Source organism: Dryobates pubescens, chromosome 22 (genome assembly GCF_014839835.1).
Source record: "Dryobates pubescens isolate bDryPub1 chromosome 22, bDryPub1.pri, whole genome shotgun sequence".
Taxonomy (NCBI): domain Eukaryota; kingdom Metazoa; phylum Chordata; class Aves; order Piciformes; family Picidae; genus Dryobates; species Dryobates pubescens.
Genome location: NC_071633.1, coordinates 19,919,562 through 19,943,497, shown reverse-complemented (window position 1 = coordinate 19,943,497; position 23,936 = coordinate 19,919,562). Strand labels below are relative to the sequence as shown.

The 23,936-nt window shown below is 51.0% G+C and overlaps 1 protein-coding gene across 1 annotated transcript; it reads left to right on the top strand.

Moving 5' to 3' along the window:
- The first annotated feature begins 24 nt into the window (after nt 1-24).
- Nucleotides 25-22,948, top strand: KNL1 (kinetochore scaffold 1). The gene is made up of 25 exons (XM_054171721.1): nt 25-395; nt 2,289-2,328; nt 2,565-2,624; nt 3,508-3,569; nt 4,552-4,601; nt 5,041-5,080; nt 6,083-6,120; nt 6,401-6,453; nt 7,339-11,616; nt 12,310-12,454; nt 13,601-13,659; nt 13,782-13,880; nt 14,734-14,849; nt 15,993-16,083; nt 17,165-17,281; nt 17,859-17,946; nt 18,603-18,671; nt 19,084-19,123; nt 19,487-19,588; nt 19,944-20,044; nt 20,326-20,394; nt 20,506-20,615; nt 21,440-21,558; nt 22,599-22,721; nt 22,822-22,948. Exons 1-25 carry the CDS (start codon nt 25-27, stop codon nt 22,925-22,927), a joined length of 6,546 nt encoding a protein of 2,181 aa, XP_054027696.1. The 3' UTR covers nt 22,928-22,948.
- The last annotated feature ends 988 nt before the right edge of the window (nt 22,949-23,936 follow it).

Genomic DNA, 23,936 nt, shown 5'->3' with positions numbered 1-23,936 from the left:
AAGCCTTGATTAGAGGAGGCCGCCATGTCGTACGGAGTGGCTCGGGGGCCGCCATGCTGTACGGCAGCTGCTGCCCAGCGCCGCGCTTCCGTCGTCACGACGGCGGTTTGGCGCCAAGCGCAGGCGCGGCGGTTGGGTTTAAATAGTGGAGCGGCGGCGGCTCTGCCCCGGCGCAGCGGAGGAGCCCTGGGGGAGCGGGGAGCCCCGCCGGCGGCAGCGGGCTTGAGGGCCGAGTTCGGAGCGGGAGGTGAGAGCGGCTGCGGGTGGGTCTCGGCGGGGATAGGCCGCGTCGGTGGAGCGCGGGAAGGGCCTGAGGCGACGGCCGTGGCCTGTCGGTGGGGCGGATCCTGCGCGGCAACGAGCCGGGAGGGGAGGAGAGCCTTCCCGCAGAGCTGGTACGTTCAGGGGCGGCGGGCTGGGGCCTGAGCAGCTGGAGTCGGCCTGGGAGCGTGAGGGGAACGTCCTGATGAACTGAGCCATAAAGGAGTCCTAACCAGTGTGAATAATCCTCTTCTGGGAGATCAGCGCTCTAAATGGGGACGAGGTGTAAATAAGCGTTCAGAGGCTGGCCAGCGCTGCCAGCCCTGCAGGGCAGCAAGGGAAACCACACCTGGGACCGTGATGGAAATGGCTCGAGAAAGAAAAAGAATAGCAATGAGATTCACTGCTCTTCTTAGGGAGCTCATTAAGAAGGCTTCTTCCTTCAAGGGGGGAGCTGAGAGTTCCCCAGCGAACGGAAAAACTTCCTGCAGTGATTCCTTGTGTTCAGAGTGTGGAACTGGGAGCTGTTCAGCTCTCAAATAGGAGAACAACAAGAGGAGATCTTTCACAGAGTGAAACAGGAGTCGTTGCCACGCACTGCCATATGCTCTTGCAGGCTGAAGATGTGCAAATAGGTGCAAGGAAGGATCAGGGAATGATGCTGAGCATGGCAATTGGGATGTGAACTCCAGATGAATGTGCAGACTGAAGAGGGTTTCACAGAGCCACCATCTGCTCTGCTGCCCTTCTTCAGCCATCTCTGTTGTCACTTCCTCATGTCAGTTAGCAATTATGGAATCATAGAATTGTTAGGGTTGGAAGGGACCTCAAGGATCATCTAGTTCCAATCCCCCTGCCATGGACAGGGACCCCTCACACCAGATCAGTTGAAGAGTTTGCTCTGACACACAAGACATCAGACAATGTGCTGTGTAAGGTCTGATCACATTGATTTCCAATAGAATAATAAAATCATTGGGGCTGGGAAAGCACTGCCAGGTCACCACCTAGCCATGTCCCTCAGCACCACATCTGCTCAGCTTTGAAACCCCTCCAGGGATGGGAACTTCACCACTGCCTGGGCCAGGCTTTGACAACCCTCAAGGGGAAGAAATTGTTCCTCATGTCCAATCTAACCCCCAACCCTGGGCAAACTTGAGGCCGTTTCCTCTTGTCCTTGGGAGAAAAGCCCAACCCCCACCTGGTTCCAGCCTCCTTTCAGGAAGTTGTAGAGAGCCAGAAGGTCTCCCCCCAACCTCCTCTTCTCTAGGCTGAACAAGCCCAGGTCCCTCCTCAGCTGTTCCTCACCAGCCCTGCTCTCTGGACCTGCTCTGGGCAGGTCCTTCTTGAGTGAATCATAACGTGAAAGAGGAGGACTCCTAATCAGTAAAACTCAAAAGTGTTCACTCAGCTGGTTTATAATGTGAGCTTTAACAGGAAAACATGGACTTGAGAGGCCTGTTGCATCTTGTGAGTTGAGAACTGTGGAGAGAAAAATTACATCATCCAAGGCTGGTATCTAGTTGTGGCTGTATGGACTTCTCCTCCTGAGCTGCATTAATGGCTTTGGGTTTCAGTTCTGTCTTACAGCAAAAGCACATCCTTCAGACATGGAGAAGATTTACACAGACCCTCATATGGAAAAGTGAGTTGAAACCTTCTGTTATGGTATAAATATCACCCACAGGCAAAACCATTCTCAATCCCTGCAGCATGCCTTGAGTGAAATCTGGGTTTGATTGTGATGAACAGGGAGGGGGTTTTGATGTCATGTAGGAAAGTGCTAAGGAGATTCCTTGAAAGTGAGTTGCCTGGGGAGGAGCATGGGGTGTGGAGAGCACTCTGATGAAGTTTCCAAAGCTTATTTTTGGGATCTAGTGCTGGAATTCATCCTCTGTCTCAAGGCAGCTTGCTGATGTAATTCCATGCTGCCACACAGTGGAGCACTGGGCACAGACCCATGGCACTACTGCTCCGTCCTGGTTCCAGGTTATGCTCTCAGAGCTGTTTCCCTTTTCCCTCCCCAGCAACAACACGGAGCACGTCAGAAGGAAGCAGCTGTCCTCTGTGAGTAACTGCAGGCATTTGTGAGAAGGAAACTGTGTGAGTGAGTGAAGGAGAGCAAGGGGAGCTGTGAAGAGTTTGTGTTCTCATCACAGTGGCTGAAAAGCTTCTGCGAAGCAAAGAGTGAGCCTGGGAGATTGCTGTGGCTGGGCGCTGGTGGCTCTTACAAACGTTTTCCAGCCAAGTTATGAGTTCTTGTAGCTGGAGCTGATATTCTCAGCCATGGCATTTTCTTTCAGATTTTAAAGGCTCCACGAAATCCTCTTGATGACCTGGGAAATGGGAATGAATTGACACAGGTAGGTCTGTTAAGTCCTCTCTTGCCAGTGCTCTTAACATCATTGCTTGTGACTGACTACACTGTGGCACCGGAGTAATGCAGGTGTAAGCACTCTTGTGCCAGCTGCTGAGGAGGATAGTGCTGGGGGTTTCCCTTCTGTTCTGCATCAGATTGTTCCCTTTGTCAAGAGAAGAGGCATAAGCTGTCATTCACAGGCATAACTTGCTCTTGCAGTAGTGCATTTGACTTGAAGCTTGGGGCAGCAGTGTCCAGGCTGATAGCTCAGGAAGGTGATTGAAGAGCAGCCAGCCTGACAGTTTATGTACAGTAAAAGCTAAACAGGAAATATTTCCTTCCAGCAACACACAGAGTGTATTTCACAGTACAAAGTATGTCATGCTTAGAGTGTCTGTTTCTCAGAAGCTGTAAGTCTAAAGCCTCTTCTCTTGGGCTTTCTCCAAAGCCAGCAAAGGCCTCGGTAGGAAAGCAGAGACCTTGCCTCTGTCCTGAATCCCTCCCTCTCTCCCAGAAACACAGCCACTATTCCTACTTATTTCCCAGTTCTTGTCATGGAAAACTAAAGGGGGAAAAATCCTGCAACCCTTGCTAAGCAGCTGGCATGCTAAACAATCCTGATAACGGGAATCCTGCTGCTTGTGCTTGGAAGCATCAGCCTCAGTGATGGTTTCGAGCCTGCTTCTCGTGAGATGGGAGTCCTGGTGTCAGGAGAAGCAGGGAACTGGACACTGCTTCAGGGATAAAGATGTCTTGTAACATTTCAGGGAAATACCTTGCACTTGCTGGGCTCATAGATAAACCTGAGGGGGATGTGTGTTCTTGTTCCATGAAAAGCTGCCTCTTGAGGGCTAAGAGCAGTTCTCTCTTGTGGTCTCTGTTCCCAGGGGGTCAGCACAGAGAAACGCAGTAGGACCTCGCGCCGAGTCAGCTTTGCCAACACCATCAAGTGAGTTTGAGCTGAGAGGTGCAGCTCTGCTGCCTTTGTTGTCTAGGTGACAATCTGTGACCCCTAGTCTTGCTGTTGGAATACATCTGTGGGTATTCAGTGAAGTCAAACTGGGCTCTGTTGCATCAAGGTGATTCTGAGCTCCGAGAGTCATGCCTTTGCCTAGCTAGGAAACAAAAGATGTTTTCAGCAGTGCAATACAATGAGGAATGTCTGTTTCCCATTACTGTTGACATTTTAAAGTCATTTTCACCTCCAGTGTTATAGTGCTGTGGTAGTTTTAGGCTGTATCTTTAAAATTTCCCACAGATCTTGAACAGAAATGGTGGAGTGTAAATAAATCACTCTTGGTGTAAGAAGGAAAATAAAGATAAGTTCTAAACACCACCACTGGATGGATAGCAAACAGAAGCTGGGTGTATAGGCTAACTTTATCTCTTTGGCTTCCTTGCTCTGGGAGACACTAACTTGCTTCTGGCTGGCTTTGCTGACTTTGGCTGTGTTGCTTTGTTTTGGTTGAGTCTAACAAAATGGCTCTTTTCTCTTGTTCCTCTGTGTCCAAGGGGGTCAGGAGGTCATCAGGGAGGGGGAAGCTGTTGCTGGCTCCCCTGGTTTTTGGCCAGGGGGTTCTTGTGCTGTTTATAAACTGCAAACACCTGTCCATATGGTGAATGCTGTATATTTCTACATATTCATTGCACTTCATTGTAGATTGTGGTTTGTAAATACAGCTTCATTTGCTTCCAGCTGGGCTGGCAATTTGATGCTGGGAAGAAGTTTCACCCCACCACAAGTGGCATCTTCCTGCTGGAGAATATGGTTGGGTTCAGTAAGGTCTGGCTTTGATGCCTCAATTCAGACTTAGCAGGTGGAAAAGGTCTAAATTAGGGGCAGTTTTTTACTTTCTTTTCTTTCCAGGCAGACGTGCTTGTGTTTTCAAAAGCTGGGTTTCTAATGCTTTGTTGTTTGGGTTTTTCCTTAGCTGCAGAGTCTTTGAGCGAGATCTCAAGAATAACACAGAAGGTGGCACAGGTAAAGCTCCTTTCTGACCTCCTGATAGGATCTGCAGCCTTAGCAGTGTGATTTTTAGCCTGAATTTAAGAGGTCAGGTCTGTCAGCCACAGGCAAGGAATGGTGTGGGCAGCTCTTTATCTGTTAGTTACTGGTATTGGAGACTTTGTAGCTCAGAAGAAGGATTTTCTCAGGCAAAATCCACCTAGGACTGAAACTGCCTTGGGGAGTTAGATCAAAAGAAGGCCGAGCAGAATGTCATGTTCACTGTCAAAGATTGCCTAGGGGGAGACTGGGAAGCTGCTGTGTTTCCAAGGCCTCTCTGGGGCTTTGCTGTAAGAAGGCAGCACGTGAAGAGCAAGAACTTCAGAACGTTCTGTCCTGTGCGGTTCGCTCTTGTCTCTGAATGCTTTGGTTGTGCATCTCCCTTCTGATGTGTTTTTTTCTTCCCTGTTTTCAGGGGGTGCAGCAGATGCAGAGAATGATGTCCTGCCTCATCAGTAAGTCTGAACAAAATTCCCATCACTACAGAGTCCTCAAATACTTTTCTTCACATGATGTGCAGCCGTCACAAAACTGCTCCTCAGAAAGGCTGTGGATCTAAAACTGCTCAGTTCTGTTGACTGGCAAAGAAGAGATGCAGCTAAAAGCCCTGTGGCTCTAAAGGGTCACTCACAACAAGGCAGTGGATTCTGAAAATGTGAGCAGTTGTGGCTTGAAACTGCTTCCACTCAAAGCTGATTGCTTGGGGATGTTTCCCAGGGAAGGCCTCCCAGCTTCCACATCTGATAAACAGCAAAGACCATAAATCCCCACCCCCAAGGCAGGTAGAGTTATTCACAGTTCCTGTCCAGACCAAACACAGGGATAGGATTTTTTCAGTTACAATGGTCTGGTAAATAAGAGATTGAGACAGTTTCTGTGAGTGGAGGGCAATTCTTACTTTTATAATCTAGCAAGGAAGCAGCTTAGGTACAGCTGTGGTAAAATCCTGCCCTTAAAGGTATCAGCTCGGTGTAGTGGTGAGTGTGTGTGTGCAGGGTTGTATACAGCTGTACAAAATAACAGTTCCCTGGCTGAGGTGTCTTGGTCTTCAGAGAGCAATCACTGAAAGAGTGGAGAGCAGAAGGCATTCCAAGTTACAGACAACCACACAAGCTGTATCTGGCTTTTTGCTGTACAGAGAAATTGTTTCAGGCTTTAGGAACATGGCTTCAGCTGCAGAGGGGAAGAACTAAATGCAGAAGGTCTGAGTTTTACTGGTCACTGAGGGATTAAAATGCCTCCTGTGTGGTGCACAGTGGCTTGTGGCACGCTGAGTGGGGAACCTCATGGGACAATGAGATGACAACTAAATTAGAATGTTTTGAAGACAGATAAGTGGTGTCTGGTACCTGCTGCCCCATCCTGCATGAGCTCTGCAGATCGCTACCTTTCCACTGTAGTGCTGAACGTCTCTTTTGAGCTCCTAACAAACTCTTTATCCAACCCACCTCTTGTAGATCTGAAGAACCTGGAGCTGCTTCATGTGAGATCACTGGTAAGTTTGGAAACAAAATTATTCTAATATACTGATTCTGTTTGCATGACTCTAACAACATCCACAATGATCTCCCTGAGGCTGCTGCTGCATGGCCTTGAGGCTGTTCCCAGTGTTGTGCTCCAGAAGCACAGCTGCCTCCTCCACATGCCGAAGCAAATACTTTTCAGGATAGATTTGGGTTTAATTGTACTTCCTCAGTGCTGTTTGTGAAAGGCATAAATTATCAGCTCAGAATAAGAGAGTGCAACAAATGGAGTATTTCCTTTTCTTTTGCCAGGGATGAACACTTTGCTTCATGCCCCAATCCAGGCACTGGTGCAGCAGACTGAGGTATGTGGAGGCTTTGATGCTGAAAATGCCAGTGTCCCAAATATATTCCAGTGATTTGTGCAGTAAGGCTGAAAAGTGTGACTCAGCTGCCTCAACAAGAAATCCTTTTATCAGCTTCTTCTGGAAGCAAATCTCTGAAGTGTTTCCCTCACCCGACAGTGCAGTGAGGATAAAGACTGCAGGCTGGCGTCGCTGTCCTGAGCTAGTTAATTCTGCTGGGCTGTCCTCTAGGAGTGTGGAGGGAGCTTATGTGCACATGGGGCTGGCTGTGTGGCTTTTCTCATATCCTACTCTCTGCTTGTGTACTTTGGGCTTTTTTATTTCCATGGTTAGAAAGGATATGCACAACTCTGCTCTGTCCCTGCTGCTAAAAGGCTTTAGACAAACTGCACTGATCAGCATGAGAACAGCTGAACCAAGCAGCAACACCCACAGCTCTCAGCTGAGACCTTCACAGGCACAGCTGCACAGAAACCCTGCACTCTGACACTTCAGCAGTGATGTGCTTAAGGAGTTGTTCAGGGGATGATTTGAAACTGGAGCAGGGCAGATATAGATTGGACACGAGGAGGAAGCTCTGCACAGTGAGGGTGGTGAGACACTGGAACAGGCTGCCCGGGGATGGGGTTGAGGCCCTGTCTGTAGAGACATTCAAGGTTGGGCTCGGGGTAGCCCTGGGCAGCCTGATCTAGTTGGAGGTGTCCCTGCTGACTGCTGGGGGGTTGCACGAGATGCTCTTTGAGGGTCCCTTCCAACCTGATGCAATCTGTGATCACTGACTGTTCTCAAAGCAGTTGTCCAAAGCCTCCCTTCCTGCAGTGGCTGCTGGCTTCTCTCTGACCTCAGCTTTAACAGCAGCTGACGTCTTCCTTTTTCCTCTCTCAGGCTCAGGATGGGGACAGCAGCATTCACAGAGCAAACAGGCAGGACACCACCCTGCTCCTTCCAGAGGATAGCACGATGGACATGACAGCATGTCACACAGCAGTGATTGCCCAGGACCTGGGAAGCAGCCAGGCTGAGCAGCCCGAGATGGACATCACCTCACTGCCGCCTGGGGGCGACCGCAAGGAGGCAAAGGCGGAAGCCCGCGCTCGAGTTCGCTTCTCTGACCTTCCCACCCTGTCCTGTCCAGATGATGGCCAGCAGGAAGATGCTACTGCTGTAAAAAAAATTAGTTTCACTGAATTTTTCATGAGCTTTAAGTCAAAGAGGACACTCAGGTCTGCTGAGGGCCCTCAGTCCACCTTTTTCCCCCCTTCTCAAGCCTCAGAAGATGCAGCACAGTCCTCAAGGGAATTTGTGTGTTCCCATGAGCAGCTGGATAACTGTGATGTGACCAGGGTCTTTGGAGAGCAAGATGATGGGATGGAGGTGACAAAATGCCAGGCCTCTGCTATTAGAGCTGTGTTCCCTGCTCCGTGTGAAGCTCCAGCACAGCAGCTCCCCTGCGCAGAGGTCACCAGCGTGTTTGCAGACAATGAGATGGACATGACAAGCAGCCACACTGTAAAAGTGTCTTTTCCCTTCACTGTTGGGAATCAAAATCTGAACTTCCCAAAGGATTCCCCACCCCCAGAGGCAGGTAATTCTATGTTCAAGAGAGCATCCAATCAGCATTTAACTGCTCAGCATGAGCAGCTCTGTGCAGACAGGAAAGTGGCAAACGCTGAAGACAGACAAGATCCTGCAGCACTGCAGGCTGCTAGACAAGAGGCCAGAGGGATGGCTGCCATCCCAGGATCCATTTCCTCTGAGACTGTCTTCCGAGGGGGACCTCCTCCTGTGTGTGAAGACATGAAGATTACTGGGGATTACACAGGAGTGATCTCTGCTGACCCGAGCGGCTCCCGCCGCCAGACCTCGGAGCAGCCAGCGAGCAGGTGCCCAGCACATGGTGACAGGGCTGCCCCAGGGAGTCAGACAGCTTCAGACAGCCCAGCTCCTGGGCCCTGTAAACCCCTTGAGCTGTCTTCAGGCTCAGATGGACGACTGGAGAGGGTGACCCAAGGTCACAGCACCGCTCCAGGGAATGCTTGGCTTGACTCCCGCAGAAGTTCAGTGTCTGCTGGTGCTCCTCAGAGCAGGCTGCAGCCCAGGCTGAGCTCTTGCCTTGTCTCTCTGCCCACTGAGAAGACACTGATACTCTCTGAAGATACAGACTTGACTAAAACCTCTGCTGTCAGGGGTGATGGAAGAGATGCTGAAAATGAATCTCCTGTTGGAGTGCTCACTTCTGTCACCTGCAAACCTCAGTTTATTGCTGACAGAGCTACATCTCCCAGTTTAAATGAGCAGGAAGAAATGGAAATGATTAAATGCCATGTTGTCAGTGATGAGCAGTGTAACAGGGTAACTACAGGAGGAAAAGAAATGCATTGTGAGATAATTCCAAGAAAGAACCAGAACAAAACTGTCAGTGAAGGTGCAAGTCCTTTGGATGTGGACAAGGAGAATGTTGAGGTGCTTGGTGTTGATGGGAGCCTCAGAAGAAGCCAGGCTGTGGAAATCAGGGCTAAAGGGCTTGAAGTGATGAAGGCTGATAAGCTTTGGAGAACAAACTTCCAGGCAAGTGGTCCAAGTTCCTCTGCAAAGAGTGTGTGCTCATTGCAAGAGCAAAGGAGAGAAGTCCCTGAGAATGCTGTCACCAGCACCTCTGGGTCTGTGTCCTTGCAAAGTCAAAAAGTTATGTCACAGCCTTTGGGAAGAAGCCTTCTGGAGGCTTCAGTTTCTAAAGGCACCATGAGTGGCTTCAAAGCTCTGCCCTGTGCAGGTGAGAAAGCCACCACCTTCTCAGCAGATGCTGACATGGACATCACCAGGAGCCATCCAGTTCCAGCAGACTACAGGAGGGTCTTGCAGCACAGAAGTGCAGATGAGGACTCACCCTTACCTTCTGGAGATCAGACTTGTGTGTTTACCTACAGTGATGACATGGAAATGACTGCACTCAGTGCTGTTGATGAACCTATGGAAAAGGCTGTGCCCCAGGGGATGCTTACCCTGGCCAGAAGGACAAGGAGGAAAAGCTTGAAGAAAGCAGCAGGGGAGGAAACAGTTTGTTTCTCACTGGATGATGAGAACAATGACATGGACATCACCCAGAGCCACACCGCTGCAATAGGCCATGAGATTCTCTCCCAAAACAAGGGAGGGCTTTGCTCTGTCTCTTCAGCTGGTGCTGTTAACCCCATCCTGTTCCCAGGCAGCCAGGCTTGCTCTGGTGCTCCAAGCACCAGCCATCTTTGTGCTGACAACCCCAGCCTGGCTCAGGAGGCTGGCCAGCAGGCACGTCCCAGCAGTGAAGCTACTGTGTTAGCTGTGGACAGCAAAGAAATCACCACAGCCCTTAACCTAACTGTGGAAGAAAATGCCCTGCCAAGTGCACAGCCTTTGACTTCCTCCACCATCGTGTTTCAGAGTTTCCAGGCTGACATGAGGATGACCCAGTCTCACTCTCTTGGGCAAAGTATCAGGAGAGCCTTTTGTCAGGACAGAGCCCAGCTGGCCAAGCAGGAGGCTGTTCCAGGTAGCAGGACCATCATTTTTTCTTCAGCTGAGGACATGGAGATCACCAGAACTCACACAGGTGTGCTCAGGGGTAGTGTGGGTGTCCAGGTCAGAGAATCCACTCCAGCCACTTCTGCAGTTCCTGCTGATAAAACCCTTGTGTTTGCCCACAACCAGGATGACATGGAAATAACCACCTCCCACACCACTGCTGTTAGCAACATTCCTGCCTCTGAGAACCAACCAGCGTCACATCAACGCACCCAGCAGCCAGACTGGCATCATGGGGTGTGGGGTTCTTGCAGAGATAAAAGAGATTCCTCACACAAAGACCCAGATGGTGAATATCACCCAGACTCCAAGCTTGAGCCCAGCACTCCTGCTTCATCAGCCTCAGCATTTCCTGCTGAGAAGGGAGCTGCCCAGGTCCCCAGGGGCACAACAGCAGATTCTGTCTGTTCTGCCTCCCTTCCAGAAGAGGCTGTGGTTGTGCAGGCACCCCAGGATCCTCCCCCTCCTGTGGATAACCCTGCCCCTGGAAGCTCACAGCAGGATCTCATACCCCAAGAAAGCCTGAAATCAAAGGAATTGTCTTTCAGGCTTCCAGGTAACAAGCCTGTGGATCACAGTGAAGAAAGTGGTGATTTGGTATCTCGCATTGCACCTCCCCTTCAGCAGCCACAGCCTCTGGTGGCTTCTCCAGATGCATGTAGCACTCAGGGAAACCAAGTGCTGAAAGGTTATTTATCTCAACATGAGGATTTGGCTGCAGATTCAGGCATGGCTGGAGGTCCAGCTTCCAACAAGGAATCACAGGAAGATGAGGGGCTGTCAGCTGGAGGGGAGGCACCTCCAGAAGATGTTTGCATCAGCTTGGAGCACACTAAGCAGCTTCTGGTGAGTGACAGCTCTAGAGACCCAACAGAGCCTACCCTTGCACCTGAGTTATCAGGCATCTTAAATATTTGTTCCAAGCTGGAAAGCATTAGAAGGAAATCCACAGTTCTCTCAGTTTCTGAAACAGCTCTTGCTGACCAGTTGCCCAAACCATCAGTCCAGCCAGAGGATACCCTGAGGCTGGGAAAAAATCTGGTGAAGGAACCAAATCATTTGCTCTGCACCGGAGAGCAGGAGGAGAGGTGTCGCGAGCCTGGAGCTGCTCCCAGGGATGCAAGCACAGGCATGGCACCCCAGGATCAATACCAGGGAGTAAAGGTGTCTCTGGGTATCTTCCAGCCTAAGTTACCCAACAGAAGAGCTTCTGTCTCTAGTGTGCAGGACACAAATGCAAAGTCCTCTGCAGACAAAGGAGAAGCAGCAGCAGCCTCAGACACGTGTGTGAGGAGCAGTGAGAGCCCCGGCAAGCCTGGCAGGCAGAACTTCAGCCCTTCCCGGTTTGTAGCAGAAGAGTTTCTTCCTGTCTACCTGGAAGAGATGGATCCAAATGAATCTGTAAGCTGTGAACTCATGGAAAGTGCCTGCAGTGAGAGAAGCAAAAACCCAGTCCCCCACAATGAAAAGAGTCCATTTGAGAAGACAAAAACTTGCAGTAAACCAAAAAGAGCTTTGGAACAAGATGAGGAAGACCTTCAAAGCCCAAAGAAGGTCAAGAGTGATGAAAACTTGCATGCTGAGGCCTCCTCAGACTTGCAGGTGAGCCCAGCCCCTTGCTGTAAGGGTAAAGTGAGCTCTGACAGGGCTTGGGTTTAAGTTGGGGTTGCTGGTGGCTTTTGTTTCTCTCAGGCACCATGTTGCTGTGCCATGCCCTGGGCTTTCCATCACTTTGCTGAAAGAGGAAACTCAACACGTGCAGTGTCTCTGAACTGTGCAAGCAGTCTGCCAGTTGAAATCATTCTTTGAAGTATCATTTTAATCCTTTCTTGGCCAAACACTCTTGGTCCCCTGGACTAAGCTATTTGCTAGCTTAGGTGTTGCTTAGGTGCAAGGATAGAGTAAAACCTGAAGCAACTGGTGGAGATCTAAACAAGGGTGTTTAGTTCAAAGGAGTTTGTTTATAGGCAGCACAGATTGCAGCTGAATCCAGAACATCTGGGCAAATATGGAAGAGTCCTCTGACCTTAGAAGTTTGTAGTTTATCAGTGAAAGCTTTCTAGTTCCAGCAGCTGGAAGAGTGCTGTGGTGGGTACTGCTCTGACCGAGAAGTGAAGGGGTTTGCAGCTTTGCTTCCCCTGTGTCATCACAGGAAATGGCTGAACTGGGCACATGCTGGTTTGTCATGGTGATGAGATAGAAAGGGGACTGATATTAAAAATAAGCCAACCCTGAATGCCAAGAAGCAGCTGCAGTAAAGTGTCTTACACTGTTTGCTCTAACTCTCAATGTCAGGTTACTTCAGGTGCTGTGTCTCAAAGCCAAGCAGAAGTTCACAAAGGCGAAGATCCTCCAACCCTATCAGCTCAAAGCCTGGACTGCACTCATGCCAGCACCAGCAGCTCCCTGGATTCTGTCAAGGCTGATGCAGAATTAACAAGTAAGGCTTCTCTTATGGTAATGCTCTGACACCTCATGTCCTTCACTCTTAACCAAGGAAGAGCCTCACTCGTGCCATATACTCCAGCTGGGAAAGGCCTTGGATACCTGTGTCACAGCTTCCCACTCAGCATGCTCTTGTGTTCTGAGTAAGAGCCCAAGGGGAAAAAGAAGGGAAGCAAAAGGAGCAGAACTGAAGCACAGCTTTGTTTCCAAGGCAGGTTGGGCTGATGAGGCAGCTGAGTTGCCTTAGCACACAGCAGAACCCCGTCCTGAGGCTGGTTCTGTGATCTGAAACTGGTTCTGTGCCGTTCAGTCTGCATGCCTCAGCTCTGCACTCTGGGATAAGGACTCCTCAGAGTGCATTTCAGACACAGGCTCTGAAAGGCTTTAATTAGCTCTTCCTTGTTAGCTGATGCCTAACTCTGAGGCAGAAATCTGCCAGCTATCTGATAAGTAATGACTTGCCTATCATTCCAAACCCCATTCCAGTTTTGGCTCCTGCAGCTGTGCAAACTGTGCCTTGTCTGGTGGAAGCTGGGCACTTCCCTTTGAGTGGGAAGTAGCCCTTGTAGCTCAGAACTTGAATGCTACCTTGGGACCCTGTAAGTTTGGTGTTTGCCTATGTAGGATCCCCTGTGAGCTGGCTGGAGTCTCTCTGTTTTATTCCTTTTTGGTGTATTACATAGGATTTTCCTCCCAAAGGAGAGTGAGCTCTGGCATTTCACTGCCCCTGCCACAGGCTTTACTTTGCATTACATTAGGAGGAAAATAGTTCTCCCTGTTTCTCCCCAGCAGATGGTTCCTCAGTTACTTCATTCAGCACTGGAAACACCTGAAGGTCTAACTGTACACTGCAATTCCAGTTCATTTCTAGGGCTAATGAGCTTAGGTCCATATCTCTGTAAGAAGAAATAAGGCTTCACCTTTACCTGGTCAGGCATGGAACAGGTGCCCAGGGAGCTGGTGGAGTCACCACCCCTGGAGTGGCTCAGGGGGTTGTGGATGTGGCACTTCAGGACACGGTCATGGAGGTATTGGCTAGAAGGTTGGACCCGATGATCTTGGAGGTCTTCTGCAGTCCAAATGACTCTGTGCCTCCAGGAGCAGTGCTGACCCCAGCAATATCCCCTTCTTGTCTTGCTAGTTCAGCGGAGCAGCCAGGTGGAGTCTCAGCTTCTCATCTGCGAAGACAACTTGAGGGAGGTATGTAAGCACCTGGAAGGTGCCAGCTCCTCCTAACAGGAAAATGGCTTGTGTGTGTAAATGCAAGCAAATGTTCTTGCTTGGAAAGTGCTTTGCCTGTGTGTTTTTCCTGATCTTTACAGAAATTCCAGAGTGGTCTCATCACAGTTGGGGAGTTCCTGACTCTTCTTCAGGTCCACATTCCAATTCAGAGGCCCCGGCACAGCCACATCCCATCCAGTGTGAGTCTCTCTGCTGTGATGTGTGCAATGTAACTGACCTGAAATAATATTCCTTGCTCTTCTGAAATTTCTATCAACTAACCAGTCTGCACTAGAAGCCTTTGAGAAGGTGAAGGCAGGAGTCAGTTCCACCTTGCCAAGTGTGTCAGACACCCTTTTGTCCCAGGGCTCCCTGACCTCTGATTGGTCTGATCCCTCTTTCCCCCTCCCTGCTGAAAACCAGAGCAGATTTCAGTCTCTTCACCAAGTACCATCTCTTCTGGATGATCTGCTCTTGGGTGAAGCTGCTGAGTCTTGCTTTCCTAACTTGCTTTGAGGATGCTCAGTTTGAAAGTAAGAATTAGAAGTTCAGTCTAACCTTTTCACTTCATCTGCTTACTGTGCTCATCAGCCACTGAACTCAGAACCCTGAAGTGCTGCTCTGCCTCCTGCTATCTGTGCTGTTCCCTTCACAAGTGCTTCTCATGACATGACTACTCTTTATTTCTTCCCTTGAAGTCTGCCAGTATCCCCATCCTGAAAGGTTTGCAGGACTAGTCCTGAATGAAAGGTGGTGGAGGTGTTCACTGGTGGAGCAGGTGTGGCACTTTGGGATGTGGTCTGGTGGTCATGGAGTTGTTGGGTGGAAGGTTGGACTTGATGCTCTTAGAGATCTTTTCCAACCTCAATGATTCCATGGGAACTGGCTCCTCAGGCTGCCTCTGTTAGGGCTGAGCTTTATTCTTCTGGTCAAAAAGAAAGCTTCCAGGCCTTTTGCTGGTTTCTGGCTGTGTGTGGATTGGAAGTTACTGTTTCTGGGAAGCATGCAGTGTGTGATTTTCCTTTCTTCACCATTTTCCCTGTTCTCCTGCAGGGTGCAGTCAGTGCCCCACCCACACCAGAGGACCTCCTCTACTGCCAGTACATTCTTCGGCCCAGGCTGCACGTTTATGAGGAGGATTGCCAAGCCCTTGCTCAGAAGATAGAGGAGTAAGTGTGCTTCCACTCCCAGCTCTGGCTGTGTGCAAAGTGGCCTGGAGACAGTTAACACATGAAAGAGCAATCACTCAGAGTTAACCTGCCTGGTGCTGGTAACCAGCTGGTTCCAGATCCAGGCAGCTCAGGACTAACTCTTGGGCAGGAGTTATGCTCAGGGAGGTAAAGTTTGAGTTTCCTCAAGTAATTAATCTTTTGCTAATGGAGTGTTTCAGCTGCACATCACAGGAGTAAAACTGATCATTTTTGATACAAAACCAGAAGCCAAACTCCAACACCTGGGTGTTGGTTCCCATATCCCAGTGTTGATTAGATTAGGCTGGAGATCAGGAAGAAATTCTTTACAGTGAGGGTGGCCAGACACTGGAACAGGCTGCCCACAGAGGTTGTGGATGTCCCCTCCCCACCCTGGAAGTGTTCAAGGCCAGGTTGGATGAGGCCTTGAGCAGCCTGGGCTGGTGGGAGGTGTCCCTGCCCATGGCAGGGAGGTTGGAAATGGATGATCTTGAAGGTCCCTTCCAAACCAAACCATTCTGTGATTATGGTTCATTTGCTCATCTTAAGGACACTTCTGATCTGCTTCATTCTCATTTTTACAATTTCTGTGCAAAATGAAGCTTTTCTGTTAAAATACAAAGTCAGTTCATATTTTCCCCAGCCTCATGAGCTCCATTTCCTATTTCTTTGATTCTAGCTCTCCAACTCCTTCACCAGCTTCCTTGCCCTTCTCTGGACTTGCTCCAGGACCTCAGTGTCCTCCTTGGAATGAGAGGCCCAAAACCCTGCTCAGAAAGGTCCTTCTCCACTGGGCAGTTTTCAGCCACTCTGCCTCCCAGCCTGGAGCCTTCATGGGGTTGTTGTGACCCAAGTTGAGAGTCCAGCACTTGGCCTTGATGAACCTTGTCCCATTGACCTCAGCCTTTCAATCCAGCCTGGCTAGATCTCTCTGTAGAGCCTCCCAACCCTCCAGCCACTCACATCCACTTGGTGTCATCTGCACCCAACAAAATAAAACTCTTCACATTTCCAGGTGTTAATTAGGAAAAGGGAATTAATTGTACAACTCCCAACCTGCTGCTTCATGTGCTGGGTGCAGTTGCCACAAGACTTTCTTTCAACTTCCCCCCCACCCTTCAGGTTAAAATTGCATGTGAGTGTTCAGGATCAGCTCCTGGTGAACTTCAACAGGACTCTGTGGGAAGTCATGAGAACCTGCTCTGATGAAGAGGTAATGTCCCAGGAACAGATGATGTTACTCACATAGTGACAGAGTCAGGTTAATCCATGTGCTCAAATAAAGTGAGAGCCAGAATGGTCACAATAACAGTTGGCAGGTAGGTGATAGAAAGCAAAATACCTTCTGCAGGGAAAATGCTGTGAGAACTTCCAGCATGTCAGGAGAAAGCAGGGAGAGCTGCACTTTAAGATAGGTTAAAGGAGCCTGCTTGCTAATTCCAGTTGGTAACTCAGGTTAGTTGAGGGCAGAAAAGAGAAGAGAAACTTCAGACAGGCCTAAAGAGTGCAGTTTTGGATGGAAGATAGAGCTGCTGATGCTGCAGAGATTGTGTTGCTCCACTGGTGGAGCAGAACTGCCCACTGGCCCTCTCTTTAGTTCAGAGAGACCATGTTGCAAGGGTGGACAGAAAATGTGGCACTGCACAAAAATGAAACTGCATAGGGGAGCAGTGCTGTCACATGGCACACAGAAAGATGAGGCCAGGAGGTATTTGAGGCAGAAAGGTGATGATAATGAGCACAAGACAGCAAGGGGCAATGGTTTGAAAATGGAGCAGAGCAGATTTGGGTTGGACATCAGGAGGAAGCTACTCACAATGAGGGTGGTGAGACACTGGAACAGGCTGCCCAGAGGCAGTTTGAGGCCCTGTCCCTGGAGACATTCAAGGTCAAACTTGATGGGGTTCTGAGCAGCCTGATCTAGCTGGAGATGTCCCTGCTGACTGAGAGGGGGTTGGACAAGATGACCTTCGAGGGCCCCTTCCAACCTGATGCCTTCTGGGATGGGAAGCAGCTGACAGACAGTGAAGGAGCTCTGGTCTGGGTAACAGCAGCTCTATAGTTATCTGTGCAGCTCTCTGTTTGAATAAAGATCTTGTTGGATCCAGCAGAGGAAACCAGTTACTGTAGTAGGTGACTGTGCTGGGATTAACAGGGGCTGTCCAGGCTTAAACCTGTCCTGTAATGCTGCTGCAAGAGAAATGAGGTATTGGGAGGAGCAGGGAACGGAGCTGAAGGCTGAACAACTTTTCTTGCTTGTTTCCATTCACTTCTGTATTTTTCCCTCTCTGCAGCTGAAGAAGTTTGGTGCAGAACTGAACCAAATGAAGTCCTATTTCACCAAGGAGAGTAAAATCCTGGCTCACAAAGAGAAAGCAGAACTGTACAGCAAGCTGCTGCAGTGTGTGCAGGTAACGTGGAGGAGGCTGCAGAGCTTTTGCTCTGCCATGGTTCATTGGTCTGCTAGGTGTGGGAGCCTAATCACTGTCTGTAAGCCTGCTTTGTCATGGAACCTTCCCACTGCTAATGCACTTCCCTCATCTTTACATGCAAATGTAAACCATGCTGGGACAGCTACTTTCTTGCACTTACACTACAGGAACCTTCTGCTTAGAGGGTTTTGGCAATTAAACTGAGTGGGAAATGAAGTATTAAAGGGAACACCATCAGAAATTAGCTCTTTATCTGCAGCAACATCAGAATTAGTAACTAACAAGGGAATCTAACTGAGAGACCTCTCTGTTAAAGCTCTGATTATTCCCATGTCTTATCTCATCCCTCCATAAGAAAAGGCATTAAGAAGACACCAGTTAAGGATCTTTTATTTTATTACCTGTGGCTGCTGCCCTAGTGGCTGTCTGCCTCTGCTCTAATGAGAGGTGACATTGCATTCCTTAGCTTCACAGCACAGATCCTCATGGTGGTCTCAGGAGCCAGTTCAGCTGTTCAGAGCCTGTCACTGACTTGAGCACAATTGTTCCCTCTTAGGAACAGCAGGGAAAGATACAGTCCAGAGCAGAGGAGCTGGAGAAGCTGCTGAAGGAGGCAGAGAGCTGCCTTGGTGCTCCAGGAGCAGGTATGTCACCAATTCACCGATTTCTCTGTTTTTCTTCAGAGTTGCTGCTTTAAATGGTCACTTCAGGCTGCTGTGTTGGGTTGCTTGGAATTGTGCACCCCCTTTGCTGCAAGTATTTTTTCAGTTCTAATTGTGAAGCCCAACAATCTCTATGCTGGAATTCAGGGTTATAATTGGAGCCCTGAGCACCTAACCAGGCTGGCTCCATCTGCTAGCAGTGGCAGTCCAGCTGCTGGCAGCACACAGTTCAAAGTGGCTTCCAAACCTCTTGTGACCCTGCAGGCAGGCAAGGCTCAGCTGTGTGCTGTGGGGCTCAGCATCACAGCTGGATGATTTCAGACTCTCAGCTCTCTTCACACAAGCTTCAGTCTGCACTTGGCATTGCTGCCTGAAAATGCTCAATGTATTTTCACTTCTTCCAATGCTTTAAGCAGAAATCAAATTGCACAGTAGCAGCTTTGAAACAATGCAGTAAAAGGAATTCTCCTTCCTATCTGTTGCTTTTGAGGGCTTTAGTAGCTACCCTTCCAGCTTTTCCTACATTTTCCTTAGTTAGCTTTGGAGCACTAAGAGTTATAGACCCAACAGGCAAATAAAATGGAATCTAAGTATTGAATCTGGGAGCTCTGCAGAGACCTAATGCTTCTTTCCCCTAGATTCTGCCTGGGAAGAATGGGAAGCAGAGTGCAGTGATGAAATGCCTGGAGTGAGTTGCCTGGAGAGAGGTAACAGCCCCAGCTGAACAGCTCTTTGTTTGAGTTCAAATGCTGGAGAGGGTGATCCTTAGCCCCCACCCTGGCAGAGTCACTGATGTGGACACAAACACCACTGCTGCCTCTTCTGCCTTGATACAGCTGATTGCACAGATGTTGAACTATACAAAGGAACATTATTCCCCTGGAAAAAATGGGGGTTAGAGCTTGGTACAGTGTGACTTGAAGACCATGTGCTGGCTGTCTCTGATGCTCAGCACCTCTTCAGTAATCTCTAACCTGTGCTGGCCAGATGTCTGTGTCCAGGGAGGAGCAGCAGCCATCAAGCTGAGCTCTCTTTGTTTAGAACAGTGACTGCAGCAAGGTCAGGCTTGGGGCTTTTTTGCTGCCTTTCTCTCACAGTTATTTCCTCCCTTTCTCTTAGAACTGGAAAGCATCAAATCCCAAGAGGAGGAACTTCAAAGGTAAGATATCAGAGAGGATCTCAAATACCACAAGAGGTGGTGGCCTTGAGCTGGAAGAAGGAAGACTTACATTGGATATTAGGGAAAAAATGATGAGGGTGGTGACACTGGAGCAGGTTGCCCAGGGAGGCTGTGGATGCTCCCTCCCTGGAGGTGTTCCAGGCCAGGCTGGATGAGGCCTTCAGCAGCCTGGGCTGGCGGGAGGTGTCTCTGCCCATGGCAGGGGGCTGGAACTGGGTGATCTGTAAGGTCCCTTCCAACACAAACCGTTTTGTGACTCTGTAGCACAGGCAGACCCAGGGGGAGGGCTGGTGTCTCTTTAGCCTACGTGCCACATCTCACACAGCAGCTGTATCTCTGCAGAGAGCTCTCAGATCTGGAGGCTGAGAACGAGCAGATGCTGGTGAGGATGGAGCAGCTGAAGGAGGAAGAAAAGCACTACCGGGAGCTCCTGGAGCACTCTGAGTAAGGAGACCACCTGCAGGTTTTGTTTTTATCAGCTAGCTCTGGGGCCTCACATTTGTGTGTACATGGGATTTGGGGTTCCTTGTTCTTTGCTTTGGGAAGCCTTTGGATGCCCATCTCCCAGCCCAGGGTAAGCAGTGAAGCCTCAGGGAGGTTCCACAGGTGATGCACAGCTTTTCTATTATGTTCAGTCCTCCTAGGTCCAGCTCTCTTCCAGTTCCACAATGAACATGCTTGTGTTCCCAACAGATCCTCAGAGCTGCAAGTGCTCTTCATGCTCTGATCTTTGCCCTTCAGGTGGTTGTGTTGGCTGAACCTCAGGCTGATGGGCAGGTGTTTTTCTCCTCCTTTCTAGACCCACTGAGTGGGACCTGATTGAGTGGAATGAACAGCAGGGAGTCTTCAGCTTTCTTTATGACTCTATTGAACTCACAGTGGTCTTTGAACCCCCAAGAGGTAAGGCACAAAATGGGTGGGTTTCAGCTGTATGAATTTGAAAGGTTAAATAAATATATAATAGAAAACTAAACTTTTAATATGTGAAGATCTGCTCCAAGGAAACAGAGCACAGCAGGAGCCTGTGGGCTGGGAGGGGTGGCTCTGAACATGTTTATCAGTGTTTGCTGTGAGAGCTCAGGAAGTGTGTGATGGGTGGCTGTTGCTGCAGAGGAGGAACTCCAGAGCTGGATGTGGAAATCACTACTCCTTGGGGTTTGTTTTCCTTCCTCCCTTCCCAGATGGTGATGAATTTGGTACAGATCCTTCCCGGAAGATCCTTAGCCTGGGCTTTGAGTCTCTCTTGGATGGTGAGATGTTTGTCAAGCAGCTTGAAAGCAGCTGCCCTGCTAGCCTTGGGAAGGCATCAGCAGATGGTGTGAAGGAGCTTTCTGGCAACGTGCTTTCCTTTTGTGTTACAGAAGCAGCAGCTCCCCCCTCCTCTCATTTAGTCCACAGGCTCATCTTCCAGTTCATTGCTAGCCAGGGATGCTGGCAAGAAAAGTCTCCCACACTGGACCACCTGCCCCAGGTAATGTCCCAGCAAAGTCTGTAAGGTTCTGCAGAAACTTCTCTGTCCCAGAGAACAGGGCTGACAGAGCATAAATATCTCCATCAACGCTTCAGCAGTGCAAATCAAAACCTGCCTCATGAGCATTCTGAGGTGTGGGGAGAGCTGTACCTGGCCCTGCAGGCAGGAGACATAAAAGCTGTGCTTTCTTAGTCATAGAACCACAGACTGAGTTGGGTTGGAAGGGACCTTCAAGACCATCCAGCAGCAACCCCCTGCCATGGGCAGGGACACCTCCCCCTGGCCCAGGTTGCTCAAGGCCTCATCCAGCCTGGCCTTGAACACCTCCAGGGAGGAGGCAGCCACAGCCTCCCTGAACAACCTGTTCCACTGTCTCCCCACCCTCGTGGGACATCCAAGTGTCTAACCTACATCCAGTTTCTTCCAGTTAGAAGCCATCACCTCTTGGTCTTTGTAAAAGGCATTCCTTGTGTGCTGTGTTTATGCCTACCTGCCTTGGTGGTCTCTTTTTTCTGTTAGGAGAAGCTGAAGAACTGAGCTGAAGGCCATTCTGCTCCAAAAGAATGAGGGGGTGAAAGGGTTCAATTGCCAACCCACACTTGGTGCTCCAGCCTGGCTGTGTTACCACACTGACCAAACTCAAGAGAGAAACCTGGAGCAAAGAAATGTCTTTGCTGCTGTCTTGTACAGCTTCACCTGCAGGTCCAGACTGGGATGGCAGCTAAATGAGCGTTGTGGAGAACTTTGCAGGACAGTCTGTGTGCTCAAGTGGCAGTGTGGCAGCCACAGTGCCAAGCTGAATTCTTCTCCGCTTGCCCACTTAGGGTCTTCGTGAGCTCTCTTCAGTGGTGAGCAACTGCAGGATCCTGGGAGATGAGGTTGAGTTTCTGGAGAGATGGGGTGGAAAATTTAAACTTCTGAAGACAGATATCAGTGACACAAAGTGAGTAACTTCAGCTGGAGTTCACCCCTGTGAGTGTCTCCAGATAATCTGAAACCAAAGGCTGAAGAAACTTCAGTTTAAACCTGAGATTTTATGTCACTACTACTTAACAGCAGTCTAATTTATTGTGACCAGTGGCCTCCTGTGGGGCATGATGAAGCGTGTGGCCTGCAGGTCCAGGGAGCTCCTCCTCACTCTCTACTCTGCCCTAGGCAGGTCACAGTTGGAGTCCTGGGTCCAGCTCTGGGCTCCCCAGTTCAGGAGAGACAGGGAACTACTGGAGAGAGTCCAGGGGAGGCTGCAAAGCTGCTGAGGGGCCTGGAGCAGCTCTGTGAGGAGCAAAGGCTGAGAGCCTGAAGAAGGGCAGCCCTAGAGGGGTTCTGAGCAATGCCCAGCAAAGGATAAAGGAGCTGTGGGGGGCAAGAGGCTGGAGCTAGGCTCTGCTCAGTGGTGCCCAGGGACAGGACAAGGGGCTCTGGGCACAAACTGGACCCCAGTAGGTTCCACCTGGAGATGAGCAGAAACTTGTTTGGTGTGAGGGTGCTGGAGGCCTGGAGCAGGCTGCCCAGAGAGGCTGTGGAGTCTCCTTGTATGGAGAGCTTCCCACCCCCCCTGGCCATTGTGCCCCTGGGCAGGCTCCTGTGGGAGCCCTGCTGGAGCAGGGGTTGGACTGGGTGAGCTCCAGGGGTCCCTCCCACCCGTGCTGGGGTTCAGAGGTTAGTGCAGGAGGTAACTTGCTGAAAACTGCAGGGATCTTTAACTCCCTGGGAGAATATTTTATGTGAAGTAGAAGACATGCTCTTGGTTACTAATTTGTGTGACTGCCCTGGTGTTCGACAGGTGCTGTGAGGGGGGTCTGTGGTGACTGCTTCTGTGGGGAAAGGTGGGGGTCTGTATTCTTGGTGTCGGGGGGAAGGTTAACCTCATTTCTGAAGTTGCTGCTACTCTCTGGAACCCTTTCGAAGTCCTTAGGCTTGTTGCATCAATTAGCTTCACTTCTGGACCCCACCCATGAGTGTTGTGCTGTTTATTTCCCCCAGCCTGACGCTGGTGTTCTCCTCAGCTGCTGCTTTTGCCAAGTTCCAGCTCACCCTGTCCCTGAGCGCCAGCTACCCTAACGCTCCTCTGCCTTTCACAGTCCAAAAGCTCATTGGCAATGTTGGGTGAGTTGAACAGAACCACCAGGGATGATGTTCCAAAGCTGGGGCTGGGAGCTCAGCCTCTCTCTTCCTTACCCCTGTGTGCTCACTTTGCCTTTCCCAGGGAGGAGGAGGTTTCTGCTGTCCTCTCCACTGTACCAGTTGGTCTCAACTACCTGCGGCGAATAGTCAGCTCTCTTCACCAGGACTTGCTGCAGGGGCCCAGCTGATGGAGCAGCCTCTCTGCAGGGCTGAGGCGCTGCAGCTGCAGCTGCAGGGCCCTGCTGCAGGCTGGGCTGGGCCTCCATGTGTATTTTGTGTATTATGTATGTATATGTAACACTTCAATAAAGGTCAGAATCACCGCTCCTCGCTCCTCCCCCTCTGAGGGCTGGAAGGCACCGCTCGGGTCTTGGGAGTCCAACCCTTACCCCAGCACTGCCAGGTCGCTGCTGCCCCCCGCCCCTCAGCCCCACAGCTTTGCCTTTCGCAGGGCCTAAGTGGAAAGCGCAGCGGCGCTGCGAGGAACGGCCACCACCGACACGGAACCTGCGACGACCCCCGGGCGCGGCAGGCGGCGGCCGGAGCCGCCGGCCCGGGGCGCGCTGCCCCTCCCGGCGCGCGCCGCCCGTCCGCACGCGCAGCCCCGCCCCCGGCGCCGCCCAGCGCGCGGGGCTGGCTCGGCGCGCGGCCGCCGTCACGTGACGCCGCGGCGGGCTCCTCGAAGCGGCGGCGCCTGCGGACGGGACCGGGAGGGGAGCGGGAGCGCCAGGCCCGGCCCCGCCGCAGGGTGAGCGACCGCGGGCAGGCCGAGCCCCCTCCCCTGTGCCCCCCGGGCCGGGGCGACACCGGGCTGGGAGCCGGGGCCCGGCCGGGCCCGGAGAGGCAGGGCGCGGGCGCCCCCGGGCGTGCGCGGGGAAGCGAGCGGGAACGGTGACGTGAGGCACGGAGAGAGCGAGCGGGGCGGAACCCGCGGGGCCACAGCGTGTGGCGTGCGGAGGAGGCCTTACGGCCCGGGCTGAGCAGGACGTCCCAGTCGGTGCAGTGAGGCCTGGGGCCCTGTGCCCTCTGCCCTGGGGCCTGCCCTGGGGCCCTCTGCCCTGGGGCTCTGTGCTGCCTGCCCTGGGGCTCTGTGCTGCCTGCCCTCGGGCCCTCTGCCCTGGGGGCCTTTGGCCTTGGTGGCCGATCCTGGGCTCATCAGCCCAGTGCTCACTGCTGCCTCTGCCTGTGGCTCTCCCA

Bases quoted from the DNA above. Each gene is read 5' to 3' on its own strand.
- KNL1 (XM_054171721.1), top strand. From the start codon at position 25: ATGTCGTACGGAGTGGCTCGGGGGCCGCCATGCTGTACGGCAGCTGCT. The intron at 396-2,288 runs GTACGTTCAGGG...TTCCCTCCCCAG, and splicing joins AGAGCCTTCCCGCAGAGCTG to CAACAACACGGAGCACGTCA. The intron at 22,722-22,821 runs GTGAGTTGAACA...TGCCTTTCCCAG, and splicing joins AAGCTCATTGGCAATGTTGG to GGAGGAGGAGGTTTCTGCTG.